The sequence below is a fragment of the Thermobia domestica genome, chromosome 15 (assembly GCF_964235325.1).
Source record: "Thermobia domestica chromosome 15, izTheDome1.hap1.1, whole genome shotgun sequence".
NCBI classification, from domain to species: domain Eukaryota; kingdom Metazoa; phylum Arthropoda; class Insecta; order Zygentoma; family Lepismatidae; genus Thermobia; species Thermobia domestica.
In genome coordinates, this window is record NC_137468.1 from 70,839,308 (window position 1) to 70,867,194 (window position 27,887).

Below are 27,887 nucleotides of genomic sequence, written 5' to 3' on the forward strand. Positions count from 1 at the left end.
AGAATGTATTTTGTTTATGTCAAGGCGAAAGGGGACACGTATGGTGTAAAAAACGCAATCAGATGGACATGATTTATGACGTGGGTGGCTGGACTTTTTTAAAAAGAAAACAAAGGAGCCAAGTGTCTGATTTCGTTCTTAAAGCCAAACAATCTACAAAGACCTTGGACAACACGTGATATGCGCTTGTCGTGTTAATCTTGATATTGCTGGATTCCAATCAACATCCATCAGCTCAAATAGGTTTATTCCCATGGTTTCAGTATTACTTTCTTCTTTCCCGTTTTTTTTTTTTTTTTTTTTTTTTTGTTTGTTTTATTTTCGCTCGAATATTAAAGATTCTCTTTTGAATTTGTGTCTCAGTCGTAGATGTATTTGATATTTCGTTGTATTTCACTGTAATTACCTTCAAAGTTTCGGCTTTCCTTCGTTTACTTTCTGGTAGCTGTGACTTTGAAAGTACCACTGGAAACTCTTTTAGAATATCCACAAATGCACTTTGATTGAAGCTGTCGTTGCTACTTGCCCGTTTCATGGCTTTTAAGATACTACGCCATAGGTTAAAAACAACGAAATGACTGCGCGAATGGGAGAAATGAGTAATCATTTCTTTTATTGATACGACTCAGTGCTACGTGCAGAGGAAGCGCGAGTAAACGTCCATAAATATGGAGCAGACTAGACCTGAGTAGTGGTTTGTTTTATTGATACGAAATTGAGGGAGGAGATTACTCCAGGTGTAGTTACTCCGATTCTCGAGCAGGACTTCTCAGGAGTAGTTACTTATTTTTATTGATATCACCCAATAATAGATATTTAATGTTAACGACTCGTCCAAACAGTCGAGAAACTGCAACTGATCTGCAACATGAGTTTTGACACCAAAATGTACGATATCGATGAATGGTCCACCCTATATGTATGTCCAAGTTCTATATAGCAAAGGCATAGTAATCGAAATGGCAATAATTCCGAACAAGCTTATTTTGTCACGTAGATAAATTCAAAGTAGAACGACATAAAACATCTCGTGATATTCTGAAAAATAGTGAATCAGTGATTGGGAAGTTTCTTATAAGAAGGAACTTAATTCTACCCTTGTAAAAGGAATATGTTCTGTTCCTTACACCCTAAAAAGGCAGAATTCCCTCCAATTACTATTCTTTTAAAATTAAGTTCTTTCTATTATATTCTTTAACAAAGAATATGCTTAACGATATGTGTGCACATGTCTAACGGTGAGTTAAACTAGAACGTAGTTCATAAAAGAATATGTATAGATTCTCTGAATCCCTAAGTGCTGTACCTAGTAGTTATGTACTAATCAGCCATGAGCAGGTTCTTAACTAAATACGTATAATATATTGAGTTAAAAAAGAGAGAAGAAAAGAAAATAAAAGATTAAAAAACAAAAATTGCTGGAATATTCAGAAAAAAATCTTCTTGTTTCTAAAGAGTTTCTGCTCATAACACTGGATTTATCATTTTATAATACAGATTGGATAAAGCCAAAGATTATATTGTCGGGGTTTCCATTTATTTGGCGAGTACGAATGCAATGACTTTTCCAGGTTTTCTAGATCTACATCTTATATACTAATGAGACGAGGAAACAACCGATTCTTTTACATACCAGATCCTCTATAATATAAGAAGGTACAAAAGCCTTGTAAATATATATATAAAATATCCATTACAAAATAACCGAGTAACGAAAAAAAAAAAAAAAAAAAAGCTCTGGGAAGTAAAAATCTGTACTTAAAATTCCCCATCTTTTCCAGTTTCTTCATCTTTTCATGAAATCCCTTAATTTTTCAGGATTTTTTACAAGAAAAATTGAATTCTTATATACTAATGAAAAAGAATGAAATAACCGATTTTCCAGGGTTCGAATCTCGGTCCAGTCAGTTATTTTTTTTACTCTGTATGTTATAGAATTCGCACCTATAGAGGATCTGGTGTGTGAAAAAATCGGTTGTTTCCTCTTTTCATTAGTATACAAGAAATCTCAACCGTCATAAGGTGCTCGGTATGCGGACACAAGATTGTCCAATCACAGCACAAGTCCGTGGTACAACCCACGTGGTGCGAGATGTGAGCACCGACCTCGAGTGAGAGTAGACAGCTGTTCTGACAAGAGGACTGGATAACGTAGAGGTTAACGCATCGGCACGGTATGCCGGAGGTCCAGAGTTGGAATTCCGAACCAGTCAGTAACTTTTTTACCTCATAGTGTGTTATAAAGCTGAATTCCCTAAGTTTTCCAGATTTTCCAGGTCGCTAGGAAACTCGGATGGTTCTGTTTGGAGGAAACCTCACAAAGTAACACCTGTTATTCTGACCTTTAATACCCTGTCCCCTGGATAAGAATTATTTGCAACCTGATATTTCAATATAAGGCTGTTCCTGACTGGTCTAGACGTTTCAACTACTTTTGTTCTTGCCCGAAAACATTTCAACTTCCCGTGGAGACACTTGATGTAATTTTATCAACAGACTACTACAAGAGTTTCCAGAGAAAGATGTGTAATATATATATATAAAAGACTGGGAGTATAAGAAATATCAAGAGCTGAGTTTAAACAAAAAATTAGACACTTTTCTTTAGTTTAACATCTCACACATCGAGGGTAAGAGAAACTGCAATGATGCTAATGAACGAAATGTTGTAGTGAAGAAAGTGGAAAGAAACATGGGAAAACAGAAAACCTACACGCTTACACGCACAGTCTTTGCTCACGACCAAGTCAACTAGGCACGAGCTGGAATCAAACTAGGAACCTCACGCACCAGAGATTAACACTTTATTACGGTGCAACGGCGGTTGCCCAACAATCGAAGTAAATCATAAAATGATTAGTAAAAAAAAAAAAAAAAAATGCTAATTGTAATATTTTTTACTAACATAAGCATGAGTCACATCATATCTTTAAATATGCGGTAAAATATATGTGTAAGAAATTATTATTGGTTCACCAAATTACTATTAGAGCACTTCAACATGCTATGATGCAGGATGTGAAATCCGGGAGGAAGGAGATGAGGGAGAATTCCTTCCCAATTAATATTTCTTGAAGGAACTTCATCCTCACTAGAAACTTACTGGGAAAAGGGACTAAAATAATACTATTATCAGAAGCTATTTAATGGATGAAGTAGTGGTTAGGGATATCCCCAACCTTACATAGTTTTAATAATTATAGATGCTTAGATATGTGAACACTCCATGTTGAAACATTCCAGAAGGGAGTTTTTTTTTAAACATTTTTGTCATCCCCCCTACACACATTTCGACTATTATGATTTCGCACCCCACTCAGATTTCTTCTTCTCTGAAAGGATTTAGACTATTCTATGCTGGACTATTCTAGAGAAGTTAATGAAACGAGAATTATCGGAAACTAATATAGAAGAATTCCAGAAAAACTAATGATCACTTTTCTTTGTCTGTAACTTGATTATTAGTTTTTCTGAAACTTATGTATAAATTTGTTTCCGATGGTTTACGTCTCATCAATTTCCCTTTTAAAAAATCTGTATGTAACTATGTTACGGATTACTGAAGAAGACATCAGAGTATGCTAAAGTGATTTAATACAAATTCGTTAAACCGGATGCTAAAGTCACAAATCTTTTACTCATTTATTCAATGTGTATTCTATAGCATCCAGAAGTAAAGATCAGAAAATAGTTGAAATTCTAAGTTATCTCGTAACAATGATAGTCACAGCTGCTACATCTCAGCTCAACAGGATGCCAGTAAATTATTTTAAACGTTAGGTGATTCCATAATCTGTCATTCTATATCTGATTCTGAATCAGAACTTTAATTCTTGGAAATCTGTATTGTTTGAAATACAATGACATTACAGATATAGGCAAATAGACGGACGGACACAGGTCATTACGTCAAAAAGCTGATAATCGAGGATATTGATTCTGATTGTGAGTATTAAGTCTCTGTAACTGCTTTTGATTTCCAGAGGTAAGACGGATACATACACTTACAGTTAAGTCACAGTATTAGAAATGGTCGAATAAATCGAGGATGCTGATTTCAAATCTAAAGTCCGTTAGTAGAATGCTCTTCCAGTTATCAAAATCAGGGCATCATTACATACATACGAATGGACAGAAACCCTAACAGAGATAATAGGACACAGTATTAAAAAAAAAGCACATATACTGAAAGAGTTTATTTTAAACCTGAGGTCCATTTCTCGAAAGCGTTTTTATTTTGATACGCAGGACATCACATAGATAACGAACAAAAGGTGAATAATAGGTAATATATACATTCAGTCTTGTTACAAACAGAGTTGGCTGGTTTAAACCAGTTTTTTTTTTTTTTTTTTTTTTTTTTAAATTAAAAAACGAAAAATATTCGTAAAATCTTGATGAAAACACATTTCTGGGTTATCACGTTTCACTCCCGTACATTATTCGTATTATATTCTGACCTAAATTCCCCATTCAGTACTCAAAGAGATTATGCTACAAAAGCAACTTTTGTTCTTTTTACAAGTTTATGACTTTTTTTTGTGATTTCTTTTATAGTTTATTATTATTGTTATGCAATTGCAATCAAAGAAAAATTCTAAATATTGTTTCGTTTTAATAATGTTTACTGTTTAATAAACTACATCGGAGTGCCGCACTTTTTTTGGGGAGGGAGAGTCATACAAATCCCACGAGAAGCATTTACTGAAATCAGAAGTATCTTTGGTATTTATTTATGTATAAATGGATCAGAACCAAAGTGGACTCAAATAATTCGTATCTTTACTCACTTTTCTTACTGATATGGAAATTAAGTCGTTGTGTTTCTTTAACTTGGACTAATAAAAGTCGTAGTAAACTAACTTGGACTACATTAGTTCATCTGTACTCTGCAGTATTTTGAAATTGTCCATATGTAATTTTGTATAATGGTTTCAGTTGTGTAACTTTTTTTTTTTTTTTTTTTTGTCCTTCTTAAATGGTTCTTCGCAATTATATTAACAAATATGTAAAGGTCAGTACAACGTATTTTTATCAGGAGTCCTTCGTGAGTGAGTCGGCAGATGTATCGCATTTGTGGCCAATTAGTCCTGGTTTCGAGTTCAAATGGAGAACAATTTCTCTCGGATGTAAGCCGAGAAGCGGTTTGGATTCCGCTTTAAGCTTATGTGACCCTTTCCAGCACAACCCGGTTATTGTATAATAACATAAAGGCGAAACAAACTTATTTCTGTCCATATGTGATATAAATACATAGAGCAAATTATTTAAACCAAAAAAAGTTTTTTTTTGTTTTGTTTTTTTTTTTTTAAAATAAAAAACCATGGTTTTTGCCAACCCTGGTTACAAATAATCTCTACAATTACAAAATGAACAAATCTCGCTTAACACTAATTCAGATACGTGAACGTTGTATCAATGCAAATGAAAACTCAAAAATTTTCAGTAGCTGGTAAAGTTGTCGCGTAGTTATCGTTTTCGGTAGTGCACAGGAGAGAAAATGGCAACAAATGGAGACAGGAAGGCGCTTTGTGTGTTTGATTTTCAAGCATGCCAGTCTGTTATTATATGCAACATAATTTTAGAAGGAAGTTTGTTGAAAATGCACCCAGTGAGCACAGTATTCGCAAGTGGTATTCTGAATTTAAAGCAAATGCATGCATCTGTACGCAAAAGTCAAGAGACGCAACTGTGCTGCGTGTGGGAGAAAATAATTTCGTACAAAATCCACCAAAATCTAGTACTGCAGCCAGTAGAAAATTAAGACATCCTGCAACCAACTGTGTAGAATATTTTACGCAGACGTTTGCTATTCCATTATTACTATTTGCAATTTATGCAAGTCCTGAAACTATATGACAAAGTCAAGAGAGAGTCTTTCTGCGAGATCATACAAATCGAAATGGAAACTGGTGGTTTTACGGAATTATCGGTTTCAGTGATGAAGCCATCTGTCAGGCAAAGTTCATAATGTCAGGATCTGGGGTCTGGGAAATTCTAGATGTTATGTGGAGCATGTACGCAACTCCTCCAATATACAACTTTCTTGCTCTATCATCCATGAAAGAATATATGGGCCTTTCTTCTTCGACGACGACACAATCACAGGGCGATTGTATCTCCAAATGTTACGGATGTAGCTTCTTCCGCAACTGGAAAAGGATATCCCTAACCTCATTTGTCAACCCCATTTCCACTCAGATGTCAGATGTGGATTGAATAGGCGAATACCAAACAGAGGGATTGGGCATGATAACAGAGACGATAGTGAACATTCCATTGGCCTCCACATTCTCCAAAAGTTTGTGACTTTCTGGAGTTTTGTCAAATAACACGTATATCGGCTATATTTACCAACACCCATCCAGGACCTTCCTATTCACAGAGGTAAGCGCTCTACCACGAAGCCAACATGCCTCCACAAAGAAACAGTGTTCTCCGTGAGTATTTCCTATTCGTTGATGCGTACTAATCGACCGTATCTGTTAAAGGAACGACATCGCAAATTACGTCACCATTTCACAAGTTTCAGAGTCTTTTTTTTTTTTTTTTTCAGATTTGCGCCCCCTCATTGTTTTAACCACTCCGTGCAATTCGTCTTTCAATGTTAACTGTTCGCACGCCGTTCGAAAACGCTATGTTGGCAATAATTATCTTAATCAATATTTTTAAGTAAATTAGTGTTGCTTTTCATTTACAGTATAGAAATAATATGTAATTATCAAAATTGCTCTTCACGGCATGCAAAATCTGAAAAAATAAACTGTAAATACTGGTTCTGTGATATTAATGGATTCCCGAACGACCCTGTAGTAAGATAGATTAAGGAACGGATTACTTCCGCAGACGGCGGCAACGAAATACAAAATAATGAACAGAATCAGACGAAATGTTAGCATGAGAAAAATGAAAAGAGATCTTTAAGTTTTACGTCCCACGATTATTCTGGTTAGGCTAAAGGAGACGGTGATGATGAGAGATGAGTGAAATGGTGGAATGAAGAAAGTGGGAGGAAACGGGAGAACCCCGAGAAAACCCACGAGCACGGTGTCTGTCCACCACAAAGTCCACACGACGCGAGCTGGGATCGAACCAGGGACCGAAAACAACGGAGGTGAACGCTCTATCACTGAGCCACCGTGCCCCCCCCCCCATGTTAGCATGAGAATAAGAAAAGAGTGAAGGATGGCATTTAGAATCTCCCCGAACTCCTTTCATCGCTCCAGAACAGACTATCTTGTTTTTGTCAAAACTGTTATAAAGGTAATAGAAAACAACGAGCTTCTAACCCCCTTCGCTCGCTCAGCTATTTTTTTGTGAAATAATTAATACTGGAGATCTTATATGTGCAAAATTGGAGGGGGAACTAAAACACACCCAAAGTGAATGGTCATCAATAAAAAAAGAACAAGTAAGTAGTAATATAACGTTAAAAAGAGGCTCATGTTGGTCTTATCCACCTACGGCAGTTTACCCGGAACGAACTGACCTTTCTCTTTAGCAGTAGACCTTTCTCAGCACACTAAACAAAGCATAAAACAGCTAATTTGTTATAATGTTAGTGTGAATCGAAATAACCCGCTGATCTGAGCGAACGATTGCTCGGTGGTAGTGCGCTCACTTCTAGTGCGACGGGTCTCTGGTTCAATCCTACCATGTTCATGGTTCATGGTGGACAATATAGTATACATGAGTTTTTTTTTTCGGAACTCTCCTATTTTCTCCATTCTCATTGCATCAATTCATTTCATAATTATTCACATCTATTAATCATCCATCTCCTTTAATTATAGAACAATGTGAGACGTAAAACTCAAAAGTTTCATTTAATCTATTAAGATGATTAGTCACATGCACACTAAAAGCTTATTTATTCTGTATGCAATTATATATTATTTGCTGTTCCCAATTCGTAGAAGGGAATACTGACACTGGTGTTATTTTGTTACTACCTCATGTTAAAGAAAATTCGCGTATTATAAATTAAATAAAAAGTAATTGACAACTAAAGTGACTTTTCGTACACACAATGTTGAGTCCAAATTCCTATCTTTCATGTATTGTAATGAAAAATATTTCAGACAAGTGCATAATACCATACGGTGAATGGCTTGCTTTCATTTCTGTAACAAGTTTATTTACTCTGGAAGCTGTGCACCGTATTGCTCGCAAACGTGGCAACGTGAAACACACACACAACACAGATCTTTACTTAAACAAAACAGCTTCAATAGTTAATAAAATAAACTGGAATTCAAGTTGGCAAAATAAGCATTATATATGATTAACCTAGCTATTGCCAACAGTTCATGGAACATTATCTTTGTTTCGCTCATAAAGAAACTTTGAAACTTTTTAAATTATCAGTTTCATAAACCCTATATTCAGTAAACTGCCAGACACAGAACGCCTATACGTCAAATAATAAAACTCTTAAAGGTTTCTTTGTTCTTGCTGAAACAACAATGGAAAATAACATCTCCATTCGTGATGTAAATATAAACAGTAAAACGTGATCTAAATACTAAAGATAATGTAAACAGATAGTCTGTACGCATTTCTTTACTTACTTTATACTCAAATTAGTAACCATTATGGATATACTTCAGCTGCATCTTTCATATCACTTAACAAACAAATCTCCATCACTGATGGAGTAGCTAAAAGTGTCCCCAGAGCCCAAATTCTATTATTCTCTTCTAGGTTAATACCCCTGCCGGTGTCGACCCCCCTCAACTGAAAGCTTACGCTATCACAGACTACCGACTAAAGGGCTGGGTCAACAGCTGATATCCGGAAGGTACGTACATATACGCATATACAGAATACAGTGTCTGCCATTTTGGTTCTCAAACCTATGCGAAAGTAAATAAATATAGTAGACAATAAGCAAGTATAGCACTATAACAATATAACCACAATTTTTCCACTTATTATTTCAATTTCGAGGAAAGGATAAAGATTCATTACAATGCGTGCTTTCAAACAGAATACTTGGATTATGATTGATTGTTCAAGGCATTTTCTATACATTACATAGGCCTATATGGCATTTTCTGTACACTATCTAAAAGGCAGAATAGGAAATTGACAATTCTATAAATCATCATAAACTAATACTGAGAGTGGTTTAATGTTATTAATTTTTTCCAGCTTAGAAAATTGACATTTTGCACAAACTGTAAGGTGGTATTTAACTGGAAATAATTTCGTCAGGATATTATTTTCTTACCAACTACACTTTAGCTAGGATAAAGAAACACAGTTTTTATCTACAATCAAATTCATCACACTATTCCTATGTCACTGTTGTGAAATATTATGAAGTTATTAAAAGAATAGGAATATGGCCAATATAATGAGAATATGTTAAATAACTTATTAAGAATTAATTGGTTTCGATACGCATTACGATAAAATAATGCAATCAATATTATACTAGTGGACGGTACATGGTAATTTGTTTCTCATTCTTTTATTTACTTTATTTAATAAGGTAACTAAGAGAAAGTCTTAATATAAGTAAACATGGTATGCAACAGACATATTCCGCCTAGGCGGATTTTCATGCCCGCGTTAGAACGGAAGCATCACATGTAGCGTATTCACCGTAAATTATTTTCGTTTTCATACATCCGTGCGTGTATTGCGCCAAATTACTACTCCCTAGCTAATGCGCATGCGTAAAATAGAAAGTTTGCGACTTCCGCCATGTTAGTCAGTGAATACAATAGTGTACGCGCGCTACTTCCGTCAGAATTCAACAAATTTCTACTCTGACGCGAGTGTAGCGCGCCATCTCCGATGAGTGATTTCATTGGCTGTTTAGCACAATCGCTCGCAACTCACGGAGGTAAAGGACACATGAAAATCCGAGTCGTTTTGATGCATGATTAGCGTCTTACTAAAGGTTTGACTACTGCAGGAAACTTATGTTAGTCAAAGTCTTTAGTATTGCACTAATCATGTGTCAAAACGACTCTGCATAAGGCGGAATATGTCTGTTGCATACCATGTTTCGGTTTGGGTTGTGGTTTCGGGTGTTGAAGTACGAACGATCGGAGCAGTGTTTCTTTCAGAAACAACGTTCGGGGGGGGGGGCACACTTAGTATTCCACCGGAACTCTCTATTTATTATTATATTATGGACATATTATTTTCGTCTCCTCCGCGGGAACACTTTCAAAGCTTCGGGGAGGCAGTGCTCCCCAAAAACGTCTGGAAGAAACACTGAATCGGAAACAGAAGATATAAATTTGACTCATTCACTAATCAGCATAACTTTAGATGCAAATGCTATGTGACGCGTTAAATTAAAGAAAATTCTGTTTTAAAAAATAAAAATAAAATGCAGAACATTTTATCCGATTAGTCACCTTATTTAATTAGTAAAGTCCATTCTTCTCTCTTTGATTGGAGCGAATCTGTCTAATACATGCTGGTTGAACTCCGGTATTCCCATTATTAAGTCTTTTTCGATGGAAAGCATAACCAATGGTGATAACCTTACTTGGGACATTCAATTCCTTGAAAGTGTCAATTATTTTCGACATGGAAAAACGCTTGTCATCTTTTGCTCATGTCATGGGTATAGTTAATATTGATTTCAGAAGCTTTGTAGATTCACTAAATAATTATTCTAGATAATTGCAAACAATTCATTCCAGCAAACCCAGTCCCTGACAGTGATACACATTCCTCTCTAGCGTAGACTGAAGACAGTTCGTGGAAGAGATTAGTGTTATAAAAAAAACAAATAAATTGAACACACTTTATTCACAATTTATCAAGGAAAATTTAAAATAAATCGAGGAAATATATCTAATGCAAACAACATTACTGTCATAAGATGTTCTGTGAATTTAAACCGGGTGTTTTTTCGAACATACTCTTGAATTTGCCTTTGCTTGTTTTGTCTAAGCCTTAATTGCAAGTTTTTCCTCAGTGGAGAGCTTGGAAAATTGCTTTTTTTTTTTTTTTTTTTTTTTTTTTTTGTAAGTTATTTACAGAAGTCATGGTATAGAATTCATTGAGAATTTGTAGGTTATTTACAGAATTATAGCACACACAATGCGGATAAATCTAATAACTAAAACCAAAATAGCTGATTCAAAAAATACAGCTACAAAAGATACAAAAGCCAAAACAGTTGATATAAAAGAGATATATATATGAATTGCGAATATCACATATACACCAACACACACACACACACACACACACACGTGCGTAAAAGAAAGACTACATTCCAAATCATCCGTCTTGGTTGTAAGCAACGCACGATGAACACAATATACTTCCATATGAGAGGAAACAATGCTTAGGAATGTCATAGTTCTGGAAGGCAAACTTTGAAACCCGTCAGATGTAGGATGAGCATGTAACAGAAGCCAAATTCAAAGAACGTCAAAATAAACAGCATTGCCAGTTCTACACCAAGAAATGTTTGCTGGGAGGATCCAAATTATTTGAGGGTGTCCAATACGTCTATGTAATATCGAAACTCGTCTTATTCTGCACCCGGAAAGAAGATTAGTAATTCTTACTTACTGTCACCTATATTTTTAGAAAAAAAAAATGGTATATTATTTTATAAGAAAAGAAAGAGTACATGATGAGGCGTAAAATAAAACATTTAGATTACATCAATCATTTCTCTGTTATATAAGTATAGTTCTTTTAAGAATGCCTGAGTAACAAATGTTAGTCGAGTAACGATTTTTTAAGGGGGTATGGTTGGACCCGGTGGACGCTGCAACACTAATACTAGCCGCTACTCATGCAGAGTCGTTTATACGTATGATTAGCATCATACTAAAGGCCGGACTACTGCAGAGTCAATCCATTCGAAGTGATCAAGCATATGCCGCTTGACCATCTCCAAAAAATCTAATTTTTTCATGATTGTTTATCCTATATAAGAGTACTTCAAAACCATAATTAATTATTTTTTTCAACATCGCATGCGACTCAGCGGCTGCCGCCATTTTGTGTTTTCTCGATTTCAGGCGTTTACATTGTTTTGAATATCTTAGTATGTATTTGTCCTACCAAATTGAAAATGCTGGACTTTTCCAACTTGTGCAGAGCTAAAACTTTGATCTCTTAACATTTTTGTCTAAAACCACTTAAAAGGGATGAAGTAGCTGTAGTAGCAACATTTTTGGACATTGAAGACATGTTTCGGAAGAGGAAGCAACCGACGTAGAAGTCTGAATTTGTGTGTGCATGTAGTCCGGGGTCATACCTTTATACTAAAAAATTTGTAGACCTGTAGCAGCTGCCTGAAAAAATCGTAAAGTTGGGGAATTATGCCAATTTGGCATATTTCACTGTCCATATACCCATATTAAAGTCGAATTCACAGTTTTGGGGCTCCATAAGTTCATTGGTGACAGCTTTGGTGCCCTTTATGTTCAAAATGAAACGTATATTCTCCCCGTGCAAGGTATTCGGCTAGTCTGTAATAATAACGAACAGAAGTTTCACATATTCAATCCTTTAATATATTTCTCGCTGCTCAAATTTACTCACTTGTGCGGTATATTTGTGTATGTGTAAATAAGATGATATCTCTTTTTGAGTTATTCGAAATATATATATATATATATATATATATATATATATATATATATATATATATATGAAGAGAGAGGATTTTACCAGAAATCAGAAAACGAAAGTAAAATTAAAACCTGAGTTTTGGAAATTTCACCAACCTCGATAAAATTTTCAACAGATGAGGCTGGCTTTTATTATTTCATTTTGAAGGTGTAACTTGAGGGAAAGGGAGAGGGGAAAATGACAAATATTAGTCTGGAATAGATAGTTTTTGGGGTCGCTGAGATGAACAGTGACACTTCCGGCCGTTTAAATCATAATTCAGCCCCATTAGTACTCTAAGGGGAGATGGTGACATGTAAAGATAATTGAAAATTACCGATATTAATGTCGAATTCATAGTTTTGGGGCTACATAAGTTCATTGGTGACAGTTTTGGTGCCCTTTGTGTCCAAAATGAAACTATTCTTCCCATGCGAAGAACGGGTATTCTGCTAGTCTGTAATAATAACGAACGGAACTTTCACATACTTAACCCTTTAACATATTTCTCGCTGCTCAACTTTACTGACTTGTGCGGTATATGTGTGTATATGTAAATAAGATCCTCTCTCTTTTTGAGTTATTCGAAAAATATACAAAGAATAAAGAGGGATTTTACCAGAGTAAGATTATTAGCATCAGGCAAAGAAATAGTTTTAAATTATATTTTCTAGGTTTTCCAATATTTCCGAACAAATTATTTTTTCTAATCGATTCAAAATTTCCGGAAATTTTACATAGCACAAGGAAGACATCTCTATAAAATATATGTTTGATTTAACATATTAACTAAAATGATTCTGGACCCGTTATTTTAACACTTCCCTGTCATAAGGGGGGAACTTCATAAGATTGCTCAAGATAATTTTAATGCGTCTATACTAATTAAGCTAAATAATATTATATTTTAGTTTCTTTTGTTGCCATATCTCCATTCTATCACGGTGCTAACTTTAAAGTGTTTGGATGAGTTGTGCACAAAATTACCCTATTCTAATAAAGAAACATAAGTACTCAATTATCTTAACTATAAACTAGTAAATATAAAATAGTTTTCATTTTGAAAGCATAATATAATAAAATATTCAAAAATTCCAATTTTCCCCAAATTTTCCGTTTTTTCCAAGCACGGGAAAAGAATTAACAAACTGATATACCCAAAATTTTAGTTTTTTTCTTTTCAGGCCTTCACAACACTACTCTGGACACACAGTGCACCAAACACTCCTAACGATGGGCCTGCGCAGCCGACGACCCATCCATGTGCGAATGTTAACACCACGACATCGGCATCATGTGACAATCGCCACTGGACCTTGGCGCAGTGGCAGAGCGTTGCATTATCTGATGAATCCCGATATCTTCTTCATCATGACGATAGGAGGGTGCGAATTCGTCGTGTTCCAAGGGAACAGCTCCTTAACACCTATACTGAGGGACGGAGACAACCTAGCGGCGGCTTAATTATTATCTGGGGAACATTCACGTGAGCATGCGTGTCTAGTGGAGCTCGAGCAAGGCACCATGACGGCCGAGGTGTATCGCACACTGCTTGCAGACTACGTACACCCCTTCATGACGACTATGTTTCCCAAACGGTAGTGGCATTTTTCGACAAGATAATGCACCATGTCACAAGGCCAGGAGTGTGATGCAGTGTTTCTTCCAGACATGTTTTTTGGGGATACTGCCCCCGGAGCTCTGAGAGTTCCCCCTCTCCAGCGACCTACCAAGGATCACTGCGTCTATGCCAAGACGCGTCGTCGTTGTTATACGTGGACATACTGTCATTTAGGTAGGTAATCATAATGGTGTGGCTAATGTGTGCGTATATTTTAACTCGTATATTTTGTCTCGACTCGAATTAAGAGACGTCTCGTCTCGAATTCGAGTCGAATCGAGACAGCGTTTTCTCGAGACGAGTCAAGACAGGCTTAAATCTCGACTCGACTCGACTCGTGCTTATCCCTATGTATGTACCTAGCGGTTTCCTTACTACATGGTTAGTGATTTGAATCGGGGGTAAAAGTGGATCTCAAAAGGTAGGGAGACGGTAGGTAGGAGATGACGTTACACCGTTCCCCCTCCCTATCTTGACCTTTTGTAATGATTTAGAAACTGGTGGGACGCCGTATATATTTTTTCGAGGTGGGGGACGCCATCCCTCGTGTTCCCCTCACTTTTACCCCTGATTTGAATGGAAATGTTAAGAGAACCACAGCACTCATACACCGACCCAATATTTCCTATCAAAGCAACACTCGCCAAACTACGGATTCAACGACCATGGAGTTAAGCGGAACATGAATCAAAGAATCGTCCATTGTGTGGGCTACCTCTCTCAGGATTCGAAACATTAATAGATTTTTGTTCAAGGAATGCAGCAAATAGTAATACGCCAGTGCAAATTCAAGGGGATATGTAATGGTATTTCCGAATAAAGTCCGATAATGTGGTCCTACATAAACATAGCAGCATATGTAGCTTTGTAGAACAACATCTCTCCAATTCGCTAGCACCGGGACCGTGGTTTATAAGTAACCCTTTCATAGCCAAATGGCTAATGCATCTCCTTCCCGTGCCCGTGGTCCGTAGTTCGATTCCCGTTAGGGGTAATTCTTTCTGATACTTATCCTAATAGTGGTTCGAATCTCACTTTAATGAGTAGTTCCTCATATGACTCGGTGTTGAAAAGGAATGTTAAACTTTTATCAATCAATCATTTGTTGTAGGTATAGTTGCACTGATCGTCTGGCCAGATGGCAGCAGTTCGCCTGCGCGATACACCATGCAGTCCACCAAACACAGACCATAATCTTCAGGATGGTGATGCGGTGGTTTCACACATTTACTTGGGAGGATCTAAAGTCAAAACCGAGTTGGCCCCATGAGTGCTATTCTGGTGCAGTTAATATACAAGTATATTGTTTAAAAAGAATTACGAAGTTGGAGAGGATCCAGACCCGGGGAGCCTCTCCGTGGGTGTTCCCCTGTATGGTACGTACCAACCAATGATGAAAGCAAGGGGGCATGGTGGCTCAGTGGTAGAGCGCTTACCTCTGGTGCATGGGGTTTCTGTTTGGATTCCCACCAACTAAGTTTGTGGTGGACAACATCATGTCCGTGAGTTTTCTCAGGGTACTCCCGTTTTCTCACGCACCTCATTCTACCAACTCTTCCCCCTTCAGTCACTTGCCTTAATCATCGTCTTCTTTAACCTAACGGGCATAATCGTGGGACGTTAAGCTGAAAGATCGGAGTATTGTAAAGAACCCACTTTTTACCACTTTTTGCACGCCAGTTCTTTGTCCAGAAATGAGTCCCTCCTTTGTTATCATCGACAACGAAACGAGAAGTATCTTTTTAAATTCGATACGGGACTTGAAACATTACAATTCTAATTTCGTTTTCGAGACAAGAGGACAAATTTCACGAGTTACACGGGCAACAGTCCTTCAACGAAGTCTCAAATTTTCAAACATTGTATTAGCGTTACATGATTCATAGTACAAAAACTATTAATTGATATAGTGATTTTACTAACACAATGAAGAGCAATTATCAATGTTTAAAGATACATAAGTTGCCTGTAATAATAATAAAATAATGTGTGTGTGTGTGTCTGTAATCAGATTTGCACATAGAAAAGAGTCGCCTAGAGCCACCATTTTTTATTTTTTTATTTTTTTTTACACAGATCTTCACTGAGTAATTGCGCGGAAAGCCGTTTTTCGATTTTCGGTTCGAGACCATTGGCAGTGTTTCAAAATTTCTGGACGTAACCGATTCTTTCACATCTTTTCTTATCCAACCAACATTACATATTTGTTATGTAGGCTTGCATAATAGCAAAGGATAAATAGCTGGTACGACGGTTATTAGTGTTCAATCATAGTTTTCGTAGCTGCTGAGACAAATAGAAACATTTCTGACTCCGTTTAAGTCCAAATTTAGCACCCATCGTCATGGCGGGGCTGGACGAAAAATAAGTGACCGACATCAGTTATATGAATTGTGTCGAATCCATAGATTTCGGATTGCTAAGCTGATTGGTGTAAGTCCAGATGGCATTTAAGCCCAAACTTAGACAACAAAGGATATGTTAGCTGGCCCGGGTATTGAAAAAGCAACGCCTAAGACGTTGCTTTTCATTAATAATTTATTTCTCTTCTATTGATAAGGACAACATTCGTTCATAATGACGAAACAGCGCCGAAGACGTCACTATTTGCTATTTATTTACTTATAATTTATAATGTATATTAACATTGGCAACTAGAAGGTGTTACTCTTTGTTATTTGTTTATTTTATTCATATTGACAGGACCAACACCAAATATGATGCTCCTCCTTATTTACTTATTTCTTTATTTTTCAAATATTTTGCACAAACTTTACACGTGAAGAACGAACATTTCAGCTAGTCATACAATATATTGCAATAACAAATATATTGAAATATTCATATAACACGCCCTTCGGTCACCTCTCGTGACGCGTGACGCGAGAGGATAGACTACTGATAACTTCTAGATGAAATAAGGAAAAAGCAGTCAAGGCATATATTTTTATGTACACTCATGTCCAAAATTAATTGTCGCATGTCTATAAATATGTTGTTGTAGGAATCTAATTTGATAACGAATTCGCCCGGTAATTCTTATGATGTTAGCATGTGTATAATTGGCAAAGACATGTATGTGGCAAATTTCATGTCAAAAGAGCAGTAAATAACAACAATAAAACGAAAAAAAAAACTTTCTTGTTTATTTCGCAACATTTTGTTTTACTCTTTCTAATTTTCGTATTTATAATATTTTTTCCTATTAAATTTACCACAAATATACATTTCCGATTATACACATAGTATCAGTATTAAAAGTACCCTGCAAAATCATTATCAAATTATATTCTGTCAAAAAGACAGTTAGATATGCGACAATCGTTTTGGACATGAGCGTACATTTCCAAACGAAGCGAGATGAGAAAAAAAATCAAGATTGAGACCGAACGATATTTATACAAAGTTTACGAGACGGGACGAGAAACATTATTTTTTATCTCGAGTGCAACACTAGTGTCGGGCTTGTCCCTGATTATAAATAATTTATTATAATAATTACTACTTGGTACATGGTACTTTCTTATAGGACAGAAATCTCGATGGGCGATTCACAGTTTTCAGCCCCTCAAATTTCTGCACTATAGTCTATAAAAAGTATAAGGAATAAGTATCAGTTTACTCAATAGCATTTTATAGGTGTTAAATGAGCTATTTTTTAAAATCACATTGTTTGTCGTAATCGAATCAAATTGAAATTTCTGGTTTAATGTCCAATGGTTATGCCATTTAAGGTAAAGGAGACGGATGATCAATAAAAATTAATAATGATTAAAAAATTGGTGGAATGAGAACGTGAGCGGAAACGGGAGAATCCAGAAAAAACTCATGGACACGATATAATTCCCCATAAACTTGTTTGGCATAGGATTGAACCAGGGACCTCTATCACCTACGTGAGTTCCCTGCTACTGTGGCACAGTGCACCCTTGTTATAATCGAGTCGTTGATAATTAAAATAGGATACATTTTGTAGTTTCCTATTGCATAAAGTTTTGGTGGTTAAAAGAAACGTTGAGTTCCAAATAATATATGTAATTACAATAATTACACCTTATTCTTTTGCAGATCGCTGCTATATATAATACGGTAAAAAAGATCGAAGTGGAAGCAAAAGAAAGCAAGTGAAAAATTTATTTTGACGTGCCTGTAGGCTAAAGAAGACAGCTGATAGATACCAGTGAATTGTGATGTAGAAATTTGGTGAAACAAGGAAGTGGAAGAGCTCTGAGACAGTTTACGGTTGGATATTGCAATCGACAAAATTACATGGCCTTGGATAGAATCATAAAAGATTACTGCTTTACCATTAATCCACCTTCGACAAAATAAAAAGAAAAAAAATCACTTTTACTGTCCTACATAGATAAAAGTCAAAATAGAATGAAGATTTTTTGGGTGAAAAATATTCAAATATTCTCACGAAAATAAATAATGTTACTAGGGAATACAAAAGTATACATAATATATATATATATATATATATATATATATATATATATATATATATATATATATATATATATATATATATATATATATATATACAGGGGCGGATCCAGGATATGATCAAGAGAGGGGCTAAACCATATTTTGCCGTTTTATCCAGTGTAAAAGCAGGATTGAAGCCCATTTTATCCAGTGTACATCTGAGCGTCAAGGGGGGGGTTATAGCCCCTATAGCCTCCCTTGGACCCGCCACTATATATATATATATATATATATATATATATATATATATATATATATATGAGAAGTGACTTGGATTCTTGTTTTATTTATTTATTTTACTCTTAAACGACTCTTTCACACTACATCTTAACGCAGATCAAAACATGAACACTGGGAATCAAACCTAGCTTTGCTACGTCAAGAGTGAAAATAGGTAATCTTATAGCTACAATGGACTCCATTTTTATTCTAAATACTCCTATTCTACATTATTATTATCGTTTAACAAAAAAAAAAGTGCAAAGATAAATATACTAATTGATAGGTTTCATTGAGCTGAACAAAATGATAAGGATGAGTGTAAATCTTCCTGCGTAAGTTTTCGAAAATATCAAGAAATTTTTTTGAAAACGTAAAAAAATAATACTGTACAATAATCACATCTATTAAAATGAAACTGACACTAAAGTATACACTAAGGATGGCTAATTCCCGAATTTTTACGTAGTTTTCACAATCCAGAAAGTAAAATCGGAAAATTATGGAATTCTGAAAAAATTCGGATTTCGGAAATATTCCGAAAAATTCTCTCGGAAAAAATCGGAAATCGGGAAATTCTGGAATATTTTTGAATTTCAGAATTTTCTAAATTCTGGATTTTTTCAGAATTCAGGAATTTACCGAATTCCTGAATTTATCTTAATTCCGTAATTTTTTCGATTTTCGGGATTTTCTAAATTCCGGTATTTTTCCCAATTCCGGAATTTTTGCAAAATCCGGAATTTTTCCGAAATCCAGAAAGTGAAGTAAACGATTCCAGAAAATAAATTTTCCGGAATCTGGATTCCGGAAAATTTTTAGCCATTCCTAGTATAAACACTAATCAGTCTAAACAGATATGGCCCGAAATTATTAATTATTATACTTTAATTATTGTTTAAACATAACATTGTCCAAACACACACATCAACCGATAGATAACATCGAAGTGAACTAAATTACATGCTTTGAGCGTGAATCTCAAGAGTAGTCTTCCAGAAAATTGACGACAATGGATTTATATGGCCTTAGAAAGCATGGCGTTCATCTAGTTTAATGCAGTTGATATCTTTTAGTCTACTGAAATAGATTATTTATTTATGTATTACGAGTTGTATGTGTGTTATTGTTTAGAAAAGTAAAACAACAACAGATGTGGCCCCTGACTCAGAAACCAATTATTGGCCAAGATCGCAATCTTTTGGTGCATTTTTAGACCATTCCTAAAATTCTTGTTTATATAGCCTACTGTACATAAAGAAATAAATAATCTATTTCAGGCTGAGGAATCTGAAGCTTAAAATATACAAAACGATAATTATGCCTGTTGTTCTGTATGGTTGCGAAACATGGTCACTTACTCTGAGGGAAGAACATAGACTGAAAGTATTTGAGAACAAGATCCTGAGACGAATATTCGGACCCAAGAGAAACGGGAATGGGGAATGGCGGAAGCTTCATAACGAGGAACTATATAATTTATACGGTTTACCCAACATTGTTAGGGTCGTCAAGTCTAGGAGGCTTAAGTGGGCAGGTCATGTAGCTAGAATGGAAGAAAGTAGAAACGCTTTCAAAGTCTTGACTGGAAGACCAATCGGAAAACGACCATTAGGAAGACCTAGGCGCAGATGGGAGGACAATATTAAAATGGATCTCACAGAGATTGGAATACAAAGTAGAAACTGGATCCAGTTAGCTAAGGATAGAAGTCAGTGGAGAGCTTTTGTGAACGCGGCATTGAACCTCCGGGTTCCATAGGCCATAGAGTTAGTTAGTTAGTTAATAATCTATTTCAGCAGACTAAAAGATATTAACTACATTAGACTGGAAAAATGGCATTTCACAAAGGATATTCTTTCATTGAAAAGACTATTGAATAGGAAAACAAAATTGTCAGTTAAAAGTGTATGTACTCCCTCTGAAATAAACAGTTTTTTTTTTTTTTTTTTTTTTTTAATTTATTAACTACCTTGACATATACAAGGTGAGGCAAAAATCGCAAACCAAGAATTAAGGATGAACTTTGCGTGGCTAGCTACGATTGTTTGTACTTTTTCTTTCTTTTATTTGTTGCAAATACAGAGACTTTAACGTGAAGAAGATTCCGTGTTAATAAATAATGGATGAGTCAGCTTAGAGTACGTGGAGCAATGGGGCTTCATAGAAGCTATATATAGATCATTTACAGAATAATTTAACAGGCAAATCAATTAATCAGAGGATTAATAAATACCTTTAAAGATGGAGAAACTGTTGCTGGCGGTCATCAAAGAGTTGTTTATCCACGAGACGACAATACGTTTTTAAATTCGAGACGAGACGAGACGAGAGATTACAGTTCTGCATTGTGTAAGTAATCAAGATCGCTATATTCTTCACTCCAATCACTGAACAGGAAATTGAACGGTTTATAAATGAATTATCAACAAAAACAACATCTAGTATAGATGGATTATCAGCATGTGTATTGAAGCATACGAAATCAAATATATTAAAACCTGTGCAGTATATCTTTAACCTAAGCTTAGAAACAGGTGTATTTCCTGATGATTTTAAGACTGCTGTAATAAAACCTATATAATGAAAAAGGCTCAAAGGCTGATCCTAATAACTATAGACCTATATCAATCCACAGTAACTGTGCTAAACTGTTAGAAAAATGTATGAAGAGATGATTAGTTAATTTTCTTGAACAAAATAAATTCTTTTCTTCAAATCAATATGGATTTCAAAAAGGTAAAAAAGTACATCAGATGCGGTATACAATTTAACAGAGATTGTTTGTAAAAATGTTGATAAAGCTGAAAAAGTAATTGCAGTTTTCCTAGACCTAGTTAAAGCATTCGACACAATATAACACAAAATTCTAAAATCATGATATAAACTAGAAAGATGTGGAATAAGGGGTATATCGCTATCTTGGGTTAAGAGTCATTTGAAAAACAGAAAACAGGCCGTCCAAATAGGTAATTTTCAAAGCAATTATTTATATGTAAAACAAGGAGTCTCTCAAGGAACTGTATTAGGCCCAATATTATTTTTAATTCATATAAATGATTTGTGTAATTTAAAAATTGACGGGCATATACAATCATTTGCTGATGATACCTCACTTATATTTACTGGTAAAACATGGTAAAACATGGTAAAAGATGTATTCAAGAAAACTGAAGCAGAAATGAAGAAAGTAAAACAGTGACTTGATAATCATCAGTCAGTATTAAATGCTGAAAAAAACAGGTATATAACGTTTTCACCAGGACAGCCAGAAAACATGTCACTAAAATTGCATTATTGTTAAAATACTGAAAAATGTAACTGTAGTCCTCTTCTTAGTGAACATAAAGTAAAATACTTAGGTATATTTATTGATAAGCATCTAAAATGGTCTTCTCACATTACACATATCGCCACAATACTAAGAAAATTATTATATAAATTTGTTCAATTACGAAACATTGTAAGCATAAAAATATTATGAACTGTATATTATGCTCTTGTAAATAGTATACTTACATATGGTATATTAATTTGGGGTGCTGCTTACCCTACTCATTTAAAACCTCTGATTGTTCAGCAAAATAATATTGTAAGAATATGTTTAAAAAAGGGACTTGAAAGTAGACTAGATAGACTCTATGACCAATTCTCAGTATTACCACTTTGAAAATTATATTTGCAGAAGGTATTAATATAAGTTAAAAAGAACAGAAACAAATGGGAAGTAATAAAACATACGTATATAACCAGAAATGTGACAAACAAAAATTTAGAAATTAAAACAACGAGTAAATCTATAACTCGATACCAAACGCATTACAGAGCTCCGAAGATCTATAATGAACTCCCACTCCGAATCAAAGATGAAAGTAATTTCAAAACATATATAAGGTTCATATTACAGTGGTTAAAAAAATTATTATTATTTTTTTTTTAACTATTGTTAGCTAAAAGTAAGAATTATAAACCTCATATGTTACGATAAGAAAATAAATAAAACACGAGAATCAGGCTCACACACAAAAATTTGCTTATATGAGCCATTTTCTATCTTTTTTATTCTTTGCATAAAACATACAAAAAATTCGCAATATAGAAATAAGTGCATTGAATTAAGTTACCCGACACCGGAAGATAGACATGACTTCTTGAAGTCTGAAGTCCTGTCATCTCTGAATACCGGGTACGTTAAACTCTATTAATAAAGGGAATCTAGGAAGTCCGATTTCTTTTAGAGAAGTAATAGCCAGTGACGACGCCAGCTTTAAGTTCTTAGGGGGGCAAAGGAGGGGCAGATACATTTTCGGGGGGCGGCTATTTGCCATACCAAAAATGACATATTTATTACGTTTGACTTATTTTACATTACATTGTATATATCGTTGCTGTTTTTATATTAGACCTATATGATTATAAATTAAAGTTATTTTAAGTAAAATTTGTAACTAACAAATAAGTAACGTCTGCACATGAAATATTTTTCAATGAAACTTTTGAAGCCTAAACATAAATTGAATTACTTTCGCGTATGCTACAAGTAGCACATTCGTCTAGTAACTATATGCTACGTATCTCTCTCTCTCTCTAGAGAGAGAGAATTTACGAGGAGCTGCTGAAAATGTCATGGTCCAATCAGGGGCGGATCCAGGGGGGGGCGATCGGGGCGATTGCCCCCCCCCCCCAGAAGAAGAAACTTTCTTATTTTATATATATAAATAAAACTCATCCCAAAGTTTGGAGCCCTTAAAAGTAGCAGTATGACAGCCCACCGCCCCCCCAGAAGTCGGTCCTGGATCCGCCCCTGGGTCCAATCCAGAAGGAGAGTAGGTACTAGGTAGAAAAATGAAACCATAGTTTAGGATAACATATCTCTGTATGTACAAATACAAATGTTCATATTGATAATAAAATTCTTATTGTTTCTCAGGCCTCTGAAGTGATTGTGTGTGTCCAAACAGCGAATTTCACGAACATCCAGATCCTAACTGTTATAACAGTTTTGTTCCACAAAGCAAAGTCACCGAAGTAAATTAATAAGGAAATCAGTGAAACCCCACGGGACTCTCCTTCGTTATATACAGTGGTGAAGAAGTAAGTGCCTTAGTATAAACATGGTGATTTCTCAACAAATTATGCTTTACATCCAGGATGATTAAAAGCAATGACTCTTCCCGAAGTCATGGATGCAATTTGTGACATTATTCTTGAAAATTACAGCATTTCAGCCAGTGGTGGATATAGCCCGGGGCCGGAGGACCTAGGCCACCCCAGTTTTTGAGTGACAAAAAGAATTTAAGCTATTACTTATATAGTTTTTAAAGTGTATAGTAAACTCACGATATACTTATTATAGTCTGAGGTCTGGCTGCACCACGCTTTCTGTTTTTACCTTCTCAGCAAAACTTGTGTCAGAGATTCTGGGCATTTCTTTGGAACTCGTTGGTAGCATAATTCAGAATGGCTTGGGTATGCTCAAGTTCTCGACATAATGGGTTCCCAAAATATCTGTCAGGAGAATAAAAGAGTGACGGCATTAAGAGAAGTCTTCTTCCAATTTGACCCTAATGCTGATCAATTTCGCTCACGAATAGTAACCATGGACGAAATATGGTTGTACCACTATGATCCTGAAACGAAACAACAGTCAATTGAGTAATAGCACTCATTTCTCCATCGCCCCAAGAAGTTCAAGACACAGAAGTAGGTTGAGAAACTGTCTGCAACATTCTTCTGGAATAAGTATGGAGTCGTACTCACAGACTACCTCCGCAACGGTCAGATATTTAATCCAGAATCTCTACATTACTTACAAAACTGAAAGAAAAATTCAAAGTTCAACGCCGCGGAAAATGAAAAGAAAGGAATTCTGTTCCTTCAGGAGAATACACCTGTCCATCAAGTCCCTGCGACACACAACTGACATTACATAATCTAGGATTTCAATGTCTAGATCATCATTCTTATTCCGCAGATTTAGCTCCGTCTAACTATTACGTGTACTTATTTCCCAAACTTAAATAACACTTGAAAGGATGCCATTTTAGATTTCATAGGGTAGTGCTACGAACAGTGGTGCAAGGAAATCTTCAGATTTTTTAACTTTTCTTCAAAAACTGGAGTACTGTACAAGGTAGTATATTGACTCTCGGGGGAAGTGTAGAAGAAATAAAACTTCACCATTCCACGTGCACTCGTTCTGGGTTGGGCTACGAATTTTTCAGCAGTTCCTAGTCAATATGGTACACGCCACGTCAGTACTTTGAAACAAAATAAGTAAGGGAGCACTAGTATATACCAATTAGTAACGAAAGATCAGCACTCTGACAATACGTTTTATTGGGAATCAATTTAATTCCATAATTTTATTGTTTTTATTTGCAGGAAGGGAAAACACAACTCTTTTTATCTCCTTCAAAAAATTAAGCCCTGGTAGTTGTAAACTAAACTGTTATAAGCACATCCTCTGAATATTGAAAGCCGAGAATAATGTTTCAGAAAAAAAGAAGTTTTAAATAAAACAAAATATGAAACTGAAAACTTCAAACCTGGATAAACACAAACAAGTTACGTAACTGGTTTTACCTTTCATTTGTTTCCAATCGAAGTTGATCCAATGAGAAGAAAACAAGTCGACCAAATATATTATTGTTGGCTAGGCACAATAATTAAAAATCATAAGAAAATAACTAAAATTTACCTCAAAAGGCGCTAAATTAGAAAACAGAAATATGCGTGCATACCCAGACGCTCAAAGAAGAAAGCTTGAGGACTAATTTGCCACATAGTAAATGAATGGAAAGTAGACTACAATTTGACAATGAGACTGGTTATGATACTCATAAAATACTACATGTAGTTTGTTTAAAGATTGTATGAGTCTGGGGGGGGGGGCAATCTAGGTGGCAGTCAGGGGGGCAGAAGTAGCTACTAGGGGGCGCTCGCCCCCTTACCCCCTCTCGCGTCGTCACTGGTAATAGCACTTATAAATAGAAAATTTACTTGTTAATTTCTGTAGCAGTTATTTTTCTTATTCTTTTATTTTATTCCATTAATATTTTATATATTGTTATATTATAATTTAATATGTTTATGTATTTTTATGTATATTCTTTAATATATTGGATACACCCAATATATTAATTGTCTTCTTTCTTTAAATAAATAAATAAATAAATATTTGAACTCGAACTCGCTCAGGGACAGGCTCGGATCGCCTTGTATGTGGTTCGGTATGTCTTCGTAATTACTGGCCGGATCTGGACGAAATTTGGTGGACAAGTAGTTCAGCAATAGAGCCTGTGTCCCACACCTACCACCCTGGGAGATTTTAAGTTCGGGCTATCGACTGTGTATACTTTTCTTTTCTTTTTTCCCTTCTTATAGTTCGTCATTGGTCATGGCATTGACATATTGTCGCTATTAGTCTGTAGTAGAAGAGGGTTGAATACAAAATGGTTCTACAATCATGATATGCATTGGAATATGAAAAAAAAAAAAAAAAAGTATTTTTTGACGCTATTATGAAACTCACATATTTCCATGTATTGCTAACTTCCTCTATGGATTATCACTATGAGTTCCATTAGAAAAGATATCTAACGTGTTTTATAATAATATTATTATTTTCTCTCTCTCAATACAAGAAATTACTCTTACAATTTGCATTGATTGAACGAGACTTTCTATTTGTTAATCGTAAATTTCCTTACAAGTGGATAAGACAAAAAGATTTTCTTTTTCAAGCCTCCCAAGTAACCGGATTTGATCTTTAGATTTCTTCCCGTGGGACCACTCAAGATTAGTTGCGTAATAAACATATCGTAAAAATACTGAGAACATAAGGAAAGGATAATTTTGAAATGCAGGAACATTTCGTAGGAAGTATTTGACATATTCAGGAAGCATGCCACTACGGAAAAGTGTTTACAGGTTGAAGGTAAAACATTGAGCATGCTCTGTAAAATATAAACAACTTATATTTAGAGAAAATACATAAATGTGTCAGTAAAAATAATCCATAATTACAATAAAATTAATTAACTATAAAAACATACTGTTTGTGTTCCACATGCTATTTATGTGTGTGACTGACCCGAGCACGACTTTTGCTTTACTTATTCAATTACAGCCACTGAAATGCATTAATTCAACAGGTCGTACATAATTATACAAGTGACTTTCCATTAGCTAGAACCAACCGTCCCCTTCCCTTCTAACATCAGATCTTTATTCATATATGTAACTCATATTACGTGGAAGTTTATTCGAATTATCACGTTCAAGTCTAACAAATAACTCGAACACATTTAGTGCATCTGTATACAACAGATTGTTTATTTAAAATTAAAGATCAACTAATTGTATTTTAAGACACATATTTTTTATGTTCTTCTTTGTATTATAAAGTTATTGTAAGCATAGGGCCTATATAACTAAAATATTAAATGAAGTTCTTGACTTTTAACATAACTATTATTAAGATGGAGCTGCGGTGGCCCAGTGGTGCCCTGCCCGCTAGTCTAGTGGCTAACACGTGTGCCTTTGGTGTACAGGGTCTCGGGTTCGATTCCCGGTGGGAGAGCATTTGGAATTTCAACTGTCCTCGATGTTTCTGTGTTCGTGTCCCTGTCGTTCTAGGTTAATAGAAAAACGAGTTAAGCGAGTAAAACAATAAAAACTTAGTAATAAATAGTTAAGCAAGTTAATGGGGTACGTTCGGTGAATCTGTTAACTTAAAAAAAAGGTAGTAGAGCGTTCACCTCTGGTGCATGGGGTCTGTGGTTCGATCCCAACTCGCGCCACACGAACTTTGTATTGAACAAACATCGTGTGCCTTTGATTTTCGGGGTCGTCCCATTTCCTCCCACTTTGTTCATTCCACCATTCCCTTTCGTTTCTCATGATCAGTGTCTCCTTTTGCCTAGCCGGTATAATCGTGGGACGTAAAACT

The 27,887-nt window shown here is 35.4% G+C and overlaps 1 protein-coding gene across 2 annotated transcripts in view; it reads right to left on the minus strand.

The window, feature by feature from the left end:
• LOC145671076 (tripartite motif-containing protein 2-like) overlaps positions 1 to 27,887 on the minus strand; it is a 52,971-nt gene that overhangs the window by 24,619 nt on the left and 465 nt on the right. Inside the window, exon 1 of one of the 2 annotated variants that reach the window (XM_081739812.1) lies at positions 8,571 to 8,778. The exons of the other annotated variant lie outside the window; for it this stretch is intronic. Coding sequence (XP_081595938.1) covers positions 8,571 to 8,593 — 23 coding nt within the window. The 5' untranslated portion in view covers positions 8,594 to 8,778. Of the gene's footprint in view, positions 1 to 8,570; positions 8,779 to 27,887 lie in introns of those variants that run through there. 2 annotated transcript variants of the gene reach the window in all.